The sequence below is a fragment of the Vitis riparia genome, chromosome 7 (genome assembly GCF_004353265.1).
Source record: "Vitis riparia cultivar Riparia Gloire de Montpellier isolate 1030 chromosome 7, EGFV_Vit.rip_1.0, whole genome shotgun sequence".
Taxonomy (NCBI): Eukaryota; Viridiplantae; Streptophyta; class Magnoliopsida; order Vitales; family Vitaceae; genus Vitis; species Vitis riparia.
The window spans coordinates 19,914,781-19,934,457 of NC_048437.1; the positions used below are offsets into that span (position 1 = coordinate 19,914,781).

Below are 19,677 nucleotides of genomic sequence, written 5' to 3' on the forward strand. Positions count from 1 at the left end.
TTTCATTTCTAATCAGCTTAAAATCTTTTAGGATATGTGTAAAGGCTATGTTTGGTATGTGGAAATGAATATTTTGTTTTTGTTCCTAATTTTTTTTATATGAGAATGAATTTGATGATTTTAATTCTTGCATTTTGATGCACTTAAAAATTAAAGGATAAAACGATTATTTGTTTTCATTTTAATGTTTGATTATGAAAGGAAAATATTGACAATAATACCCTTATACGTAGTTTAAAATAATTTTTTTTTATTTTAATAAAACATTCTTTAAGAGTTTTTTATTCTAAATATATAATAAAATTAAGAAAAATAATATTTACTTCATAAATAAAAAATAATCATAAAAATCTAAAGAAAATTTAAAGGTAAAATGGTAATTTTAAAATATTAGACATTATTCCCTATACCAATGGTATCAAAATACTTTTGTTGGGGATTGATTAAAATCTCATTTATGAGTAAGATTTCATTCCTACCAAAATTATATTTTATTTCATTCCTATTGTTATTAAAATTATCCAAATATAAGATAAGATAAGATTTCATTCCTACCAAAATTATTTTTTGTTTCAGTCCTATTGTTATTAAAATTATCCAAATATAAGATGAGATAAGATTTCATTCCTACCAAAATTATTTTTTATTTCATTCCTATTGTTATTAAAATTATCCAAATATAAGATGAGATTCCCTTTCTGTGGGATGTAATAACATACGTGGATTCAACATCGGTAATTTAGGCGAGGTAGTGATTTCATTTATTTTGAAAATATTTTCATGGAATAATTGTAGAGGTTTTCCATAAGAAAACTAATTCCCTTTCTTTGACTGATACAGAAATGGTGCTCCCCCATGACTAAAATGCTTCATACTATAAATACTCATTAAGGTTTGGTGCAATAGAATCAAGTACTTGGCACCACATCTATCAGACAAAATGCTTCACATTCTTGCCTTGTTTTCCTTCCTCCTCGTCTCCTCCTCCCATGCGGCGCTCCAAGACTTCTGTGTGGCGGACTTCACAGCCCCACAAGGCCCTACAGGCTACTCCTGCAGGACGCCTGCAGAAGTAACAGCTGATGATTTCGTGTATTCAGGCCTGCGTGAGCCTGGTAACACCTCAAGCATCTTCAATGCCTCCTTCAACTCAGCATTTGTTCATAAGTTCCCAGTCTTGAATGGCCTTGGTGTCTCCGTGGCACGAGCAGACGTAGCCCCTGGCGGTGTGTTTCCACTGCACACTCACCCCGGCGCTACAGAGGTAATTCTTGTAGCCAGGGGCGCTGTCACTGCTGGTTTAATTTCTTCGGATAATACCGTCTACGTGAAGACAGTCGAAGAGGGGGATATCATGGTTTTGCCTCAAGGGTTGCTGCATTTCCTGGTGAATACTGGTGGGACAGAGGCACTTATTTGGGTTAGCTTCAGTAGCCCGAGCCCTGGCCTCCAAGTCCTTAACACTGCGCTGTTTGGCAATAACTTGGATTCTGACTTGCTAGAGAAGATCACTCTTCTTGGTGACGATGAAGTGCAGAGACTCAAGGGTATTTTTGGTGGTTCTGGGTAATTCAGCTTGGCAAGAACTAGTTAATTTCTTGTCACCCTCCTATTAAGTATGTAATCACTTTAATTAGTCTATCAAGCTATTGATTCTTTGGAGTTCTATATTTGGTTTTCCAGTGTGAGATTAATTACGTTGAAATAATGTTCGCATATTGCTTTGCAACATCAAATGTGGACCATAAGTCTTACCCGTTTTTCTTCTTTTATATATGCTAGTGGGGTGTCACCGTGCAAAGCACGTGGGTGTATGTGAGTAGTGATGTTAATGTGTAGGCTTTACGTCTAAGTATTTAATCATATGCTAAAAAAGCTTGAAATCCCACGAGTGGCAAGATTACATAAAGCTACTTTTTTAAATAATCATCCTCAAAGTAAGCTCTTAAGTGTACTACTTCATGCTAACAAATGCTATTAATTAAAATAATATATAAAATAACATAATATGCCAATAATTCAATTTAAAATATGATATTAATCACAATATTTATAATAAATATATAGAATATGTTATTCAATAATATTTCATTATATTAATAAATAAATTTAATTTTTTATGGTAATTTTAGATATATAAAATACCAATATTTTAATGTTTAAAAATTATTTTTAATTATTAGGTAGCGTTTGGTTTGAAAAGCATTTTTTTTAGTTTTTATTTTATATATTTTTTTTCCATTTTTGAAATTACATTTGACTAAGAAAAGTGAAAACTGTTTTTAAAAATAAAAAATAAAAAAATTGTAAAATCTTGTGTGGTTTTAAGTCTTTATTGATCTATACCTTATGGAAAAAATCTGAGCAAGATTGTCTATAATTTATATGCAATGTTATAAGATCTAACATTATAATGAATAATATTGATTCTTTTATAATATAAATAATGTGATATTATATATTATTTTATAATTTTTATTTTAAAATATTTTAATAAAATATTCTAATTTACTATAATTAATCAACTAAATTATTTTAATATACAAATATATTCATTTATAATCTAATGAATAAATAAAATATTTATAAGGTATATAATACTTGTTTTCAAATATATATAAAATAATGTTTTTTTACATTAATATTTCTTTCATAGACAAAAATTTATTTCTTTTACACCCCCACCAAGTCTTGTATTCTATTTTATTATTTTATTGGTTCAACCTTTTTGAATAATTTAAATTAAATTTGGAAGTTTTTTTTATATACAGATATATTATTATTTGTTGCATCTTTGTTCATCACCTAATGTATTTCTTCCATCTTTCATTTATATCCAATTATTTATTCATGATATTCATAGTCATAAGTAAAATACTGAAATATATAAAATGAAATAAGTATACGTATAAAAACAAAGAAACAAAGGAAAAAATGTTAATTTTTTCGAAAAAAAAAAAAAGAGAAGGAAATAATGCTAATTATTTCTTAATATATTAGATGAGATCTATAGGAGTTTTCAAAATGTATTTGTTATTAAAAAAAATAGTTTGCAGAAAAATTATTTCCTTTAAATATTATAATAATTAAAATAATATAATGATTTATTGTGTTTTTAAAATTTGGAAATATATTAATATCATTTATACCATAAATCATCTTTTTTTTTTATTTGCTTATATGATTCCCTTGTTTGTCTAGTATTCTTCCCCACAATCATTGCCCTTTTTCACTCATACTTCTTCACCATCTTTTATTTATTATTATTATTTTTACTATAATTTTACATTTCCAATCTTTTATTAATTATTCCTCAATGTTTCCAAATTAATATTCTATTTTAAATAAAAAAAAACATTTAAAAAATGAGGGTATAAAGTCCCTATCAACTAATTATCAATTATATATATTGGAAACTTTTAGGAAATTTTTTTAAAGTAGAAATATAAGATTTATTTCCATAAAAACATATCCATAATTTAGATTTTCTTTTATCAACTTTTGGAAAATTTAAAAGTTTTATTTTTAGACTCAATAAGAGTTTTTATGTTTGTGACTAATTTTATTAAGGAATCTTAATAAGGAAGTACGAAAAGGTTGTTTGAAAGTTTTATTTTCATTTATATAATAAATTTTTTCATATTTAATGAAAATTTTAGAATATTTCTTTAAAAATCATAATTTTGACTTTCAACTAAGTAAAAAATATAAAACAATCCAATCGAAACCTTAGTTTATATGAGAAATTACTTTTTAACTAATGAAGATATAATATTAAAATTATAATTATATTCTCAACCATAATATTTAACTAAAATGAATTTTTATAATGTTATCATTATTTCTATAAAATAATTACTTTAACTTTGAGTTTTATTTTAAACTAAGAAAAAGGTAGAAAAATATTTTAAATGAAACCATATAATTATTTAAAAATATGTGATTTATAGCTTTAAATAATAATAATAATAATAAGATTTAAATTATTATTATTATTATTATTATTATTATTATTATTAGTAGTAGTAGTAGTAGAAGGTAATGCTCATTATGATGGGAGAAGGAAAAGTATATTTGAAAATGACATCTTTTACTAGTATTATTATCAAAAGAAGAAGACAATGCTTAGTATGATGGGAAAACAAAAAGTGTATTTCAAAAAGAAATTTATTATTATTATTATAAGAAAAAGAAGAAAGTAATGCTTATTGTGGTGGGTGAGTGAAAAGTTTATTTGAAAAAGACATCTTCAAATGCTTATTAGAAGGTAATGCTCGTTACAGTGAGAGAATGAAAAGTCTATTTGAAAAATATATCTTTTATTATTATTATTATTATTAGAAGAAGAAGAAGGCAATGCTCATTGTGATGGGAGAATGAAAAGTCTGTTTGAAAAAGACATCTTTTATTATTATTATTATTATTATGAGAAGAAGAAAAAAAAAAGGGTAATGTTCATTGTGGTAAAGTCTATTTGAAAAAGGCATCTTTAAATGCTTATTAGAAGGTAATGCTCATTATGGTGAGAGAACAAAACGTCAATTTGAAAATGCATCTTTTATTATTATTATTATTATTATTATTATTATTATTAGAAGAAGAAGAAGAAGAAAAGACAATGCTCATTGTAGTGGGAGAATGAAAAGTCTATTTGAAAAAACATCTTCTAAAGAAGGCATCTTCCCGTTATACCGAAGTCATTATAGAGCAGTTGAAATTTGAAAAGACATACTCCTTATAAAAAAGGTATTATATAAGAAAATTAAATTAATTAAATTTTTTTATAGGGATGTTTTTAGGTAAAAAAGTTTTACAATATTATTTTTAATCTAATGAATATTTATAATATTAAAATTATACTTTTAAAAATATAATTTTATTCTCAACCTATATTTAACTAAGATGAATTTTTATAATATTATCATCATTTCTTTGAAATAATTACTTTAGCTTTGAGTTTTAGTTTAAACTAATAAAAAAGTAGGAAAATATTTAAAAAGAAACCCTATAATTATTTTAAAATAGTTAATTTATAGTTTTGAATATTATTATTATTATTATTATTAAATCTAATTAAAAGAAGGTCATGGTGTAGGAGAATGAAAAGTCAATCTAGAATAATCGTCTTTATTGAGGGAGTTACTATTGAAAAAGACATATTCTCGTTATACCTTACAATCTTAAAATGGTCATTAATGAGAGTTACAATATGAAAAAGACATTCTCATTATACCGAGGAGTTACAAAATGCATCTTTTATCTTCCTTCTGAAAATGTCTTATATAAGGTTGTTAGCCTGAGGGTTCTCCTAATCATATCGAGGAGTTACAAAATGCATTTTTTATCTTCCTTTTGAAAATGTATTATATAAGGTTGTTAGCCCAAGGGTTCTCCTAATCACCCTTTCTTGGGTGTTTTCTTGGGTGTTTTCTTTATTAAGACTAACCTTTATTTTCTCAAAGGTGAATGAAAATATGATAATTTATTGTCCTTTGTATCCATGGAGATTGAGGTAACATTTGCAAAATTCCAGTTCAATACTAACTTAGATTTTGTTGTTTTAAAGTATTTAGGAATTGAGTTTTCTCTTATCAGTTCATTAAACCATTTGGTTGATGGAAAAGAATAGGAAAAGATAAAAAAGCCAAATTTATTTGTTGAAAATAAAACATAGGATTTGATTCAAACTTTTTTATTTTAAACTAACAAAAAAGTAGAAAAATATTTAAAATGAAATCATATAATTATTTTAAAATAGTTAATTTATAGTTTTGAATATTATTATTAAGTCTAATTAGAAGGAAATGGTTATTGTGGTGGGAGAACGAAAAGTCAATCCAGAATAATGGTCATTATTGAAGAAGTTACTATCTAAAAAAAGGCATATTCTCATTATATTGGGGAGTTGTGATTTGAAAATGGTCATTACTTAGGAAATAGTATCTTCCTAAGAGTTACAAAATACATCTTCCATCTTCCATCTAAAAATGTATTATATAAGGACTAATTTGAAAAAATATAGAAAAAAGAACTCAAACTTTTATAAGTCATATTTATCTTCACCCATTTAAAAGTATTTTAAAATAGGTGCACTTTTTCATAACTCAAATAATTATTTCTTGAAATGACCCTTTACATGTTAATAATACCAATTAATAACTTTTTTACTGTGAGAATTAATTTGAGATTAATAAAATAAGAAATTTAAAAATTAAAAATAAAATTAAAATTAAAAAACTTTAAAGCTAAAAATATAAAATAAAATATTAACTTTCAATTAATTAAAGCACTTAGATAGAACATATAAATATAGAGAAAAAACTGAAAATACAATGAGAGTAAATATTTTATTTTTTAATTTTTAAGTTTTTTTTGTTTTTAGTTGTATTTAATTTTTATGTATTTTAGTTTTAATTGCATTTTTAATTTTTAAAATTTCTTATTTTATTGTTCATGTCAATTAACAAAATTTTTATTTAATCTTATTAAATAAAATGAGAAGACAAGGGGATTTACATAATACACGATATAAAATTATTATTAACTAGGGAATTAAAACAATCTTATTTATCACTTAAGAATCCCAGAGAATTTTTCCACAATAATTTGGATCTCATATTATATAACAAAAAAAATATAGTAGATTTCTTTGTAAAACACTTTTATCAAATAAAATTGATAAATTAATTTTAGATAATTTTATTTAATAATGTCAAGTAAAAGGGTATTTTAGGAAATAATTATTAGAGTTATGAAAAAGAGTATATATTTTAAAATATTTTTAAATAAATAAAGATAAAACTGATTTATAAAAGTTGCTGGTTATTTTTTTCTATATTTTAACTCATTTTTCCAATTGTTAACATATCTTAAATTGGACAATGAATGTAAATTATCATTTTCATGACATGGTATAACATTTTTCTTGTTAACCTCAAATCAATTTGCCCAGGTCAATTTATTATCTTTTATATCCATGGAAATTCAAGTAACTCCTACAAAATTACAATTCAATATCAATTTAGATTTTATAATTTATAAGCATTTTGGAATTGAGTTTTCTCCTATGAGTTCAATAAACCATTTGGTTGATGGGGAAAAAAAAAATAGAAAAAGAAGGAAAAACCAAAATTTTGGTTAAAAATAAAACATGGAACTTGATTCAAATATTTTTTATTTTACTTTTGTTTCTCTTAAATTCCTTGGTTTTCATATAAACCAAACAGGGATTAGAGTAGATTTTTCAAAAACATCAAATTTAATATCTAAAGGCTAGAGACATTCTCCATGGCTTTCTACTTGACTTTGTCATTGAATAGCTCAAACTTCAAGATTATTTTTTGTTACAAAAAAAAAAAAAAAAAAACACCTTGTGAGAGAATAAACAAAAATCCTCAAAGAAAAGTAGGATAGAAGAAAACTCAATGAATTTTTATTAGAGGTTTCCCCTTTTTATAGGGAGTCACAAAGAGATATACATTATTATGGATGATCATCCACAAGTTACCATAATGCTACAAAATCTCATATTTTATAACATTCCCCCTTGGATGATCATAAGAATATATCTCATTAAAACTTTACTATGAAAAACCCAATGGGAAAAAACCATAGTGAAGGAAAAAGAGTTCAATACTATTTTGGACTATTACAATTGCCTTGTTAAAAACCTTGTTAGTAAAACCCAGTGGGACAAAACCTGGACAAAGGGAAAAAGAGTAAAACATATCAATATTCTTATCAATTAGCCCCCCCACAAGTTGACATGATTATACTTTCTCAGGTAGTTCAACATGGAGATCTTTGAGTTGACGTATTCCAATGAGCTTCTTAAGTATTGTAGTCGACAATGCCTTTGTGAATAGATCTGTGAAATTGTGATTGATCTTACTCGTTGAACAACAATTTCATCACTCTTTTGGTGTTGATGAATGTAAAAGAACTTGGGTGATATATGCTTAATTCCATCACCCTTAATGCATTCTTGTTTAATCTATGCAATGCATGCAAGGGTGGTCCAAATGTTTCCATTGTTTGCTTGATTGATCTCCATGATATTGTTGTAAGATAGCTAACATCTACATATTCAAACAGTCAAGATTCTAATCCTTTTGAATAAAATAGACCTATGTCATTATAGTACATGTTTAACTTTATTCCAATGTCTTTGAGTTGGTGCAGAACTATATCTCGTAAGTAAGTTAATAAGGAATGCAATATCTGGTCGTGTATAATTTGTAAGATACATTAGGGCACCAATAACACTAAGATATAGTACTTCTAGACCAAGTAGTTTTTTATTGTCTTCTTTAGGATGAAACACCTTCTTGTTCACTTCAAGTAAATGAACAACCATAAGGGAACTTAATGAATGTGATTTATCCATATAAAAGTGCTTCAAGACTTTCTTTGTATATGTTGACTAATAAACTAACATTTTATTTGAAAAGTACTCAATCTGTAGGTCGAGGTAAAAAATTTGTTTTCCAAGATCTTTCATTTCAAATTTACTTTTCAAAGTAGTCAATTATTCTTGTAAGTTCTTCAAGAGTTCAAATAAAATTCAAATATTCCACATATACTATAACAATTACAAATATTTGACATAATAAATATGCATAGGCAAATAAGGTAATAAACATATGCTTCCCATTTCAAATATTCATCGAGGCAATTGTACAACTTGCCTTTGGATTGCTTAATTTATATAAGGATCTTTATAGCTTAATTGAGTATATGCTACAATATTTTCAATTAGTTGCTTCAGGCATTTGAAATCCTTCAGGGATTTTCATATATATGTCATTATATAAATATCCCTATAAATATGTAGTAATGACATTCATGAGATGCAAATCCAATCCTTCGAGACTGCTAAACAAATTAGATATCTAAATTTGGTTACATCCATCATAGGAGAATATGTTTCCTTGTAATCAATACTAGGTCTCTACGAGAAACCTTAAGCTATCAATCACGCTTTATATCTCGTGATTTCATTATTGTCATTACACTTTCTTATAAATACTCATTTATATCCAACAAGCTTGACAACTACAGGTGTGACGACCTGCACCCAACCATGTAGATATTGTCCGCTTTGGGCCCAAGGGGGCCCTCACGGCTTTAAAACCCGTCTACTTGGTTAAGAGGAGTCTCTACATATATAGCGCCAGGAACATTCTCCCCTATTCGATGTGGGACATGACAAACACCCCCCCATGCAGACACAACGTCCTCGTTGTGTCCCATGGGATTGTAGGGCCAAACAGACAAACACCCCTTACGGAGCCAAACAAACCCCCACACCGGGGTCGGGGATCGACTCTGATACCATTTGTGACGACCCGCACCCAACCATGTAGATATTGTCCGCTTTGGGCCCAAGGGGGCCCTCATGGCTTTAAAACGCATCTACTTGGTTAAGAGGAGTCTCTACATATATAGCACCAGGAACATTCTCCCCTATCCGATGCGGGACATGACAACAGGCGTCTAGACTACAAGTCCAAATACTTCTCATTTTTCTAATGAGTCTAATTTTTTCAAGACATATTCTTTCTATTTTGGTCAATCTTTTCTATGTTGGCATTCATCCTTAGTTTATGGTTTGGGATCTTCATCATTTCTTATGTTGTCAATAGCCACTTGGAAAGAAAATATATTGTCAATGACAAGAATATTTCAATCCCATTTTTCTCCATATATAAGTAGATAATTGAGATCTCATTAGTGTCAAGTACTTGTTACAATCCAGGAGCTAATTGTAAAATATATGCTTCTCTTAGGGCCACTTGTTTAAATTATGCCTCTTCAAGGGGCTGCTTGAGATTGATCGGTCATTTTAATAACCCATTTTATGTGCAACTTTTTCAAGAGTGCCACATTTCATAAATCTTTCCTTATGTTTTCCTCTTTTAAGGAATGTGTTTGCCTCTTTAGGGTCTACCACGCTTCAAGTGTGCCTTAGACTCATTATTTAATTGTCCTTTTGAGACATCAACTTAGTATTTAATTGTCCTTTAGGGACATCAATTTGTATTGGAATATTTTTGGTTAGTGAAAATGATTTTGTCACTTTCTTTACATCAATGAAAGCATTAAGTAGTTGATTTGAAAGTCCTTACAAATGAATAATCTTTTGAACTTCCAATTCACATTGATTAGTACAAGGATCAAGATGAGTCAAAGTTAATGTTTCACATCATTCGTCTGGAACTAGCTCTTCTCCCCTTAATGGTGGGAAAATTGTCTCATTAAATTAGAAATTTTCTTAACATGTAATAATATCCTCCAAAGGTTTAAATATACTAGTCACTAGTTAAAGAAACTTCTGGTTCTTTAATGAATATCCATTTGACATTTTGAGGAGTTGATGGATCATTGTTCACCCTGGGGGCCAAGTTTGTCATCTTAGATTCTTTTAGATTTGATAGAATGTCAAGTATCATTCATATGTCACTAGTGACATAGTATGAGCTCGTTTAGAGATTTCAGTCAAGTTTTCATAAAATTGATATGTAGTAATGACATCAATTAACTAGTGACATAATATGAGCTCTTTTAGAGCTTTCAACCAAGTTTCCATAAATTGATATATGCGGTAATGGCATCAAATATTACATATTGTACAATTAAGGAGACAAACATCTTAAAATATACTTATTAACCAATCAATGTTATGTGTAAACATAAACATGTATTAGTAAATGATATGTACTATATTAAATAAAAAGACACAACATAAGAAAGTAAAGATCCTACATAAGAATTTAACAATAAACATTTTTGTCACCTATCAATCAACCAATTTTATCATTAGGGTTTCTAAACAAAGTTATAATAATCTAGGTTAGATACGTTAACCTTCGATTTACTAAACTTTTTCTTCTAATTTTGTTAAAAGTCAATGAAATGTTTGATCATACAACTAGAATGCATCATTTGATTATAGCATGGAATAGTGATAAGACCTTTGAGCATTCATGCCACTTATTTAATAATAATAATAATAATAATAATAATAATAATAATTAGTTAATTAGAACTAAAATAACTCAATTAATTACTATTTCCCAACCCATTATTTACAAGCGAAATATGCAATGCAAGGACTAGTTAGAATATTTCTAATCATTTCATAAAATTTCTCCTTTTTCCTTAATAGAATTCTAACCTTCGTAATATGATTTGGCCCGATCTAACTTCCATAGGTTGGTCAACATGTGCGAATCAATGACCTTTATGCCTATATTAGCTAGGCTCTTTTCTATGCTTTTGTCTTCTTATTTTATTTTATTTTTTTGTCACTTAATATTATGTATATATTAGTTCAATATTCTGACAATGAGAACACCTAAGTGGATTGAGATGTATTGCTAAAAGATTTAAGACTGACAAAGAATGTTGTTGTCCGTAAGAGTTGATTTGGGAGTCATTTAGAAGTGTTTGTAATTTTTCTAATACTTGAAAAATAAAAATTTCAAGCATTAGAAATGATAAAAACACTTCCTAGAATTACTATAAATACACTCTAAGTATTTGATAAAATTTAATAAACAGTTCTAAAATTTTGAAAAACTACTTATAATATTGAAAAAACACTTTAATTAATGTTTTCTAGAGAAACATTTAATAGAACACTTTATAAGAAAACACCTACACTAAAACATTTTATTAAAATTATTCCAAACATACTCTAAGTCCTCTAGTTATCTAGCTACTCATAATCAAGATTAATGAAGGAATAGTTTGAATACATTGACTAGTGAGTAGTTGTAAAAATCTTAAGCATATTGAATATAAGAGGAAAAACTATTTGCTACCTAATTACAATTTTATTTTATAGACTAAGAATGACATTGAGTCCCTAACATTCACATTGGTACGTAGGTGAATCCTTCTGGCCATTTCTTTTTTCTTATCTGAAACAACAAGAAAGTGTAAATAAAACAAAATTTCTAAAACATTCCTAATCCAACTCTAGCTTTCCTTTCTATTCTAACTATTCAACATCACTTTGGTTCTGCATTTTTATTTCCTTACCTATTTCTTTCAAACTTCATCCATTGTCTAATGGAATCTGAAGTAAACCTTTCCTCTAAGTTTAATATCTTTATTATCACTTCCATTCCTGTATATAAAGGACATGTTAATTTTTCAGACTAACCAAGAAGTTTGTGAGACAATAAAATTCCAATTGTCTAACTTGGATGTAAATGACCTAAGAGAGGCCTGATTCTAGAAGCAAAATAACTAGAGTACCTAGTGGCGGGTTTAAACTTTCTCAAGAACATTACATTGAGCAAATCGTAAGGAAGTTTAAACATTAGGATTGTAAACTTGTATTGACTCCATATGATCCTAACTTCTAGCTAAATAAAAATAAAAACATAGTATAACCGAACCAGAGTATATGCTTAGATCATTGGTAGCCTAATATATTTACCTAATTGTACATATCAGACCTAACATTTATATAATAAGTAGATTGAGTTAGTACTCCTAATGTTAAGATCAATGAAATCTTATTTATAGAGTAGTTAAGTATTTGAGAAGAACCAATGATTATGGTCTATACTATAATGAATTTTCAAATTCATTAGAAGGGTATAATGATGCCAATTGGATCTTGATTTAGATAGTTGAAATCCACTAGTGGGTATGTCATTTACCTTGGAGGAGGTGTAATTTCTTGGAAGTCCACCAAATAAATTTGCATTACTCAATCTATTAGGAATGGTAAGTATACTAATTTAAAGAAGGCAAATTCTAAGGTTTAGTGGCTTAGAACCTCTTGACAGATATTTCTTTATGGACAAAACCAATATCATCTATATTTATGTGTTCTGATAACGACTATGATGACCAAGGCTAAGAATGAGATATTGATGGAAGATCTAGATTCCTACATTCTAAGTCCTAAACCTTTAGGGTGTATGCAAAACTATCCTAGAGATCTTTAGATCTATGCAATGGAAGCATATATCATATCAAAATTGTAGATCTAGGTTTATAAAAACCATACCTATGATATGAATGTATTCGCAGATCAATTCTAACTAGTGAAAAAGTCGGTGCAGATCTTGAAAACCAAGATACCTTCCACCTGATGGCTTTCTTTCCTGGATCTAGGATCTTGAGGATGGAGAAATCATCTTAGAAGGGTGAAGACTAGGGTTCCTCTCTATGGATCCTTAAAAAAATTGAAGAAGAAGACTAAAGCCCTAATCCCTAATGGGGTTTATATAGGTTTCCAATAGGCTTAAGTGACTTGAGCCCATCTTGGTCTTAGGTCACTTAATCCAATCCACTTTGGTCCTAATTGATTAATTATCTCTGTTGAACTCCATTTAATCAATTAGCTTAGTTTAGAGATAACATTCACAAGTTCCTATGCAACCTTATGTTTTTATCAAAACACCCTAATGCGCACATGTGCATAAATAGCCTAACTAACCCTGAAATACTATGCCACCAAGGAATATAAATTCGAGAGAGGACCACTGGATTTCTCAAAATCCAATTTTGAAGTTGATTCAACATCCCACTATAGAGAATCAACTACACTACAGTATTATATGATCTTAGATTGGGATAGAACATAGGTTTGTGACCTACTATCCATTACATGCAAACTCTCTATGAACTATTCTATATAATTTAATGAAGTATGTTCTATCCACCTTTTAAGATCACATCTCTAATCCTTGAGTTATAAAGTCTCCTATGATGTGATCAAATGATACTCTAAAAGGAATTATTGTAATGCCATAAATTTCTTCATCACAAGTTCTTAGGATTACCCAAAAGAATATACTATTTCAATCCCATGAGATATTGTGGTGCCTCTATCAAGAATACCTATTGTACGTCATAAGCCTCTATCAATAGTGACATAATTCACAAGGAATATAAGACTATCTAAGGGTCTCACCCATAGGATAGAGCCTCCTCGTGACTTCAACATGTCAAAGAATCAGGGTTCCAAGACCCATGCACAGTAAATAAGGACTTGGTGAGGGTCCTACATATCCTCAATTCTCAATAACTTAATACCACTATTTAACGGATTTCTAACCTCTGATTTGAAAAATAGGAAACAAATGACTTAGGTTTTTAAAAAAATTCTTTCTATATGTGGAAAATGTTTGTAACTTCTAAACTTGTCAATTAAATTTCATCTTGACCAAAAATCATTTTTCAAATAGGAGAACTAAGTTCTTTACCGTTTTGGCTTTATTCTAAACACCTAAACTAAATTTGGAGAAATAAATTATTTTCCATTTTCTTTAATTTAAATTGATATTTTTTTCTTTAATCTAAACTTCTTGAAGTTAAGTTTAGACACCTTCTTGTTAAAAATTGATTGCCCAAGTAGGAGAAAATTTTTTTGTTCTACACCTGCTGTATTGGCTCTATTTTGCAATCAGGGGATGTTTGGCTTGATTTAAAATTCTCCGTTATGTAATTTAGTCATGATGATATTTTTACCATAAAGTAGACATATTTAATGAATTGTGTGAATTTTGGTAGAATTTTAAAATACATCTAAATATTTAATAAAATTTGTCATTTTGCTTTGTGGAAAACAGTCATGTTTTTTTACCAATGTGTATGTGAATTAATTTGGTATTAATTAGGATATGGTTTGGGTAATTGGAAAATTTATTTTTGTTTTAGATTCATAGAGTAAAATGTAAATTTTTTTTTTTTTTTTAAATACCTTACCTAATTATTTTATGAAATTATTTTATACACACTTTTGTTCTGGCTTGTTCTTAAAAATCGAGTAAAGAAATTTGAATATGATTAAATATGGCACTACATGACACATGATTAAATTAATTTGTCAATTTTTTATTTTTTATTTTTTATTTTATGTTTTAGACATGTTGAGGGGGATGTTATATTTTATTTTGATGTTTTATCATTTCTAGATATTTTATTCAGATTTATGTTATACACGTCACTATTTTGCCCTATTGTTGATTATTTGCATGTGTTTAAGATTTCAACCTCCTTGTGAATATTTGCAATCTTCTTTGATTTTTAGCTCATATTGTAGATATATGATGTATGATAAATGAGTCTTTTTTTTTTGTCTTATTTTCCTTTTTGATATTTTATTCAATTTCATTTTGAGGGTGTAGTAATTACTTTTCTTCAAGCTTGATTATTTCCTTTGCTTCTTTTGTATTCTTTATTGCTTGTTGAACTAAACTCATTGTTTTATGAAAGCATTCTATGCTACCAAGGTATGATTCTTCTCTTCACTGCTTACTTGCTTCTTTACTTTTAAAAATTATTGTGATTGTTTTATCTTGCTTTTCCTGGTTTTCATTTTATTATTTCTTTGATTCTTGATTTGAATGAGGTGCATGTCGTATGTTATGGGACTTGTGATATGATATGTTTATGAACTAGTTCTTATTGTTTTATGGAAGTGCTTAGCTCGCTAATAAGGTATGTTTTTTTCTCTTCCTAACTATTTGCTTTCATTATTATGCATGCCTTGTACAATTATTCTCTTGATATGTTTACATTTTATTATCGTCCTACTTTAGTTTATTTACTTTGTTCTTTGGTATCCATTAATTTATTGATCAATTGTTATAGTTTTCTCAACAGATTAACAGAAACCTTTATTTAGGATTTAGAGGGATACTGCCTTATAATACCCTCCCAATAGGTAACCTAACCCTTAGACTTAGACTTAGGTTTTCAAAGACATGTTTTTCCAAAATAGGAGTCATTCTTTAGGGTTTTATTTCTTATTTTTATTTTACCTTTAAAAAAAATAAATGAAAATAAGTGGTGACTCCAATTTTTACAAAAATCAAATTTTCACTAAAAATGAAATCTCACCATCAAGTGGGAATACATAATTTTTACAAAATATTTTAATCATAAAAAAATTGACACATAGTTTCTATGACAAAATAAATTTCTCTCCAAATATTTCAACTTAGATTTAGGGATGAAATATTTTCGTTCCAAAATATTGACATATAGTTTGGGTAACAAAAAAATTTCATCTCCAAATGTTTTAGCTTATATTTATAGGTAAAACATTTCATCTTAAAAAGTTAATAATGTTTAGGGAACGTAATAATTTCATCTCTAAATATTTCTATTCACATTGGGAGATGAAAATAATGAAAAAAAAAATTCTTTATACACATTTGTGAATGAAAGAATTTCCTCTCTAAATATAATATTTTTTATATTTTAAATGAAACCTTTGGACCAAGATGATATTATGTAAATCAAGCATTTAATAACCTAAAAGTATAATAACTATAGAAATTAAGTATACATCAAAACCTTTGTTTCATTAGTGTAAACCATATTTGAAACTAACATTGTCTAAGTATTATTTGAATATTGTCTAAAATAGAAGTGACAAATAAATAACAGTAATTAAACCACATCATGAGGTCAACTCGATGGTGGACGTGGTGGTAGGGGAAATGAGTAAGATTGAGGCGGTTGTGGGTAAGAAGACCTGATTTGTTGTGGCATGAAATTTCGTATCAATAACTTCAACTCTTACAACTCAATCACTATTGCAATCTTGAACTCTGTAACTTTATGATCTGGTCCCACAACCTTTCTGCCTTTCTAGCTCAATGGAGAAGGGAATGGATGTTACTTGTTATTTCTAAACAAAGTAGAGACAATGATGATCCATAGTTATCATAGTAATAAAGTGATAATATATGCAAAAAAAAAAAAAAAATAGGAATGCAAAGAATTTGAAGATTCAAAACTTAAAGTTGAAATAGGATAAGGGAGAGTAGATATGGTTGAGATGTGAACCATAGAGAGAAGATATTTGTCCATGTGTAGTGGCAATGTAGAGTAGTAATGGTAAAGATCAGACTAGATGGTATAGAGCAACACAAGCAATAATGATGACAATGGCGATGCTTTGATCTACGGCGAAGGCTTCAACAATAGTGGTGAAAAATGATAGAAGGATTTTTTGAGAGCTTTTGGGAAAGTTTATTCTTTTCTTATTTTTTATTAATTTATATTTGCATTTTTTCCCCAAAATTACTTATTAAACATTTGATTGAAAATTTTCCAATTATAAAATAAGAAAAATATAAATGAAATTCCCCTTAATTAGAATTATATATAAAAAAGTATATTTATAATATTTTAAAACAATTATAAAAACTTTTAAAAAAAATTTGACACCTAAATGATAATTGAGATTTAATTTTACTTTTTTTTTTACATACTTTTTAAAAATATTTCAATAAATGATTAATAAATATTTGAAAATTTATTTTCTAAAAACTTCTAAATTATGTAGACATCTAATTCCATGATAATAATAAATAAAAAAAGATTTAATTAAACTTTGTTTTGCATATTATTCTTTATATTTTTTTCTAAAATTTTATATTAGAAACTAGTTTTCTTTAGCTTTCATATATATTTAATGTTTTATTTTAGAAAATTGTTCAGCTGATTTATTTAAATGTATATTTATTGAATAGAAGATAGATATTCCATTTTAATTTACTTTTTTTTTTGGTTATTTAGTAGTTGACAAGATTTTATTTAAAGTCAAATACATATGAATAAGAATATATAGGAAGTATAAGACTAATAGAATATTAAATAGTTAAATTATTGTAAAATAGATAAGATTCTTATATATACTAATTATTATGTATGATATTCTTTTCCCAGATATCATCTTTTGTTCTTCATTTCTAGCTCCAATATTTTTGAATGCTTAGTTGCCAGCAGTTTGATTTTCATGGAGAAGAGGCGGGTAATGTAGATTTTCCCAGAAAGTGTGCTCAAGCTTTGGATTGAACGAGAGGTCGTGGGATAGTTCTACTTAGCCTCTTCCTACAAATTGTCCTCAATAACTTTGGCATTCGACGAAAGCACACAGTTAAACCTTGGATCAGAATCCTTGTTTGGTTTAATACTTGTCAGCAGGGCAACTGTTTCACTAGGTACCTCCTCTCCAACAGCCAAGGAGATTTAGGGGTACCGATAGATATGAGCCAACACCACCAGGGCTTCCACCTACAATAAACCAAAACTACCATGAAACCAACTCCAAACTAACCTAAGGTTGAATGGCCTAAGATAGTTCAAGAACTGTTAGGAAGTCAGAGGTTGTTGTAAGATCTGTTAGAATAGTTACAAAAAAAATCGAAGTATATAAGTCTCAATTTAAAGCTCTTCAGTTAAGAAGTTCTCTCTGTAATAAGAAATCAGTTACTACATTTCTGATACAAAGTTTTCATGGTATCAGGGCTTGCTTTCTCCATTTTCTTTTTCTTCCTTCTTTTGTCAGTTCCAAAACTTTCTTGATTGCCAAAAATTCCAGCCTCGTCCATGACTACTTCAACACAGTCTTCTGAAATATAGGTAGATGTTGCATTGTCGTCCATAAGTATTACACAATCAATGCAGATGCTGAATCACGTATTTCCCATCAAACTTGATAAAAATAACGACATTCTTTAGAGAATATGGATGGAAAATGTCATCTTCGTGAATAGGTTTGAAGACCATATTGAAGGACTCAAGGTCTGCCCTTCCAAGACAGCAAACAATGGGGAAACCAATTCAAGATTTATTCTATGGCGATAATTCAATCGAATGATCTTAAGCTGGATCTATCTCTCACGTACCCTAGAAATTATGGGATAAATAATCAACTATCAGACCTCCAATACAACGTGGTTTGCTCTGGAAAAGATATTTTTGGCTTCATCAAAGGCTCAGATGATGCAGCTGCGACTACATTTTCAAACCATAAAGAAAGGATCCCTTTCTATGATGGATTATAACTTCAAATTGATGAATGGTATTTTTTCATTCATACATTCATTTGTTCATGTACAGAGTATATATAGAGGGTAATCACCATTCTAAGAATGGGAAATAATGATACAAGGAAAGAATGATATAAGGAAAGCACAACTAATATCCTAATATCTTAACACTCCCCCTCAAGTTGGTGCATAGATGTCACACATGCCCAACTTATCTAAAAATTTTGAGAACACTCAACTTGAGACTGCAGCTTTGGTGAGGATATCGGCCAATTGATCTTCTGATCGAATCTTAGGCAATTCCACAATTTTATCATCCAACTTCTCCTTAATGAAGAATATGTCCACCTCGACATGCTTTGTACGATCATGTTGTACTGGATTATGAGCAATATCACATGCGGCTTTATTGTCACAAAACAATCGGATTGGTTGCCTAGATAGGTAACTTAAATCCTATAAGAGGAGTCTTAGCCATAATGCCTCACAAAGTCTTAGAGCCATACCCCTAAATTCTGCTTCTGCACTTGAACGAGCGACGACATTTTGCTTCTTACTTTTCCATGTCACAAGATTACCACCTACAAAGGTAAAGTAACCAGATGTAGATCGCCTATCATCCACTGCATGTATTGACTCACTACACTCAATGCATAAGCAAGATCTGGTTTTATACGAGCTAAGTACATTAATATCCCTACAAGTCTCTGGTATCTTCCCTTATCGATTGATACTTGATTAGGCTCAACACACAATTTTTGACCTTCTTCTATTGGTGTATCAACAGGTTGACACCCCGACATTCCAGTCTCCTATAAAAGATCTAAGGCATATTTTCTTTGAGACAAAAAAATTCCTTCACTTG

The 19,677-nt window shown here is 28.5% G+C and overlaps 1 protein-coding gene across 1 annotated transcript; it reads left to right on the forward strand.

The window, feature by feature from the left end:
* The first annotated feature begins 940 nt into the window (after positions 1 to 940).
* On the forward strand, positions 941 to 1,624 carry LOC117917360 (auxin-binding protein ABP19a-like). Its single transcript, XM_034833602.1, has one exon. The coding sequence runs from the start codon at positions 941 to 943 to the stop codon at positions 1,568 to 1,570; it is 630 nt and encodes a 209-aa protein (XP_034689493.1). The 3' UTR covers positions 1,571 to 1,624.
* The last annotated feature ends 18,053 nt before the right edge of the window (positions 1,625 to 19,677 follow it).

Coding starts and splice junctions, on each gene's coding strand:
- LOC117917360 (XM_034833602.1), top strand. CDS start 941: ATGCTTCACATTCTTGCCTTGTTTTCCTTCCTCCTCGTCTCCTCCTCC.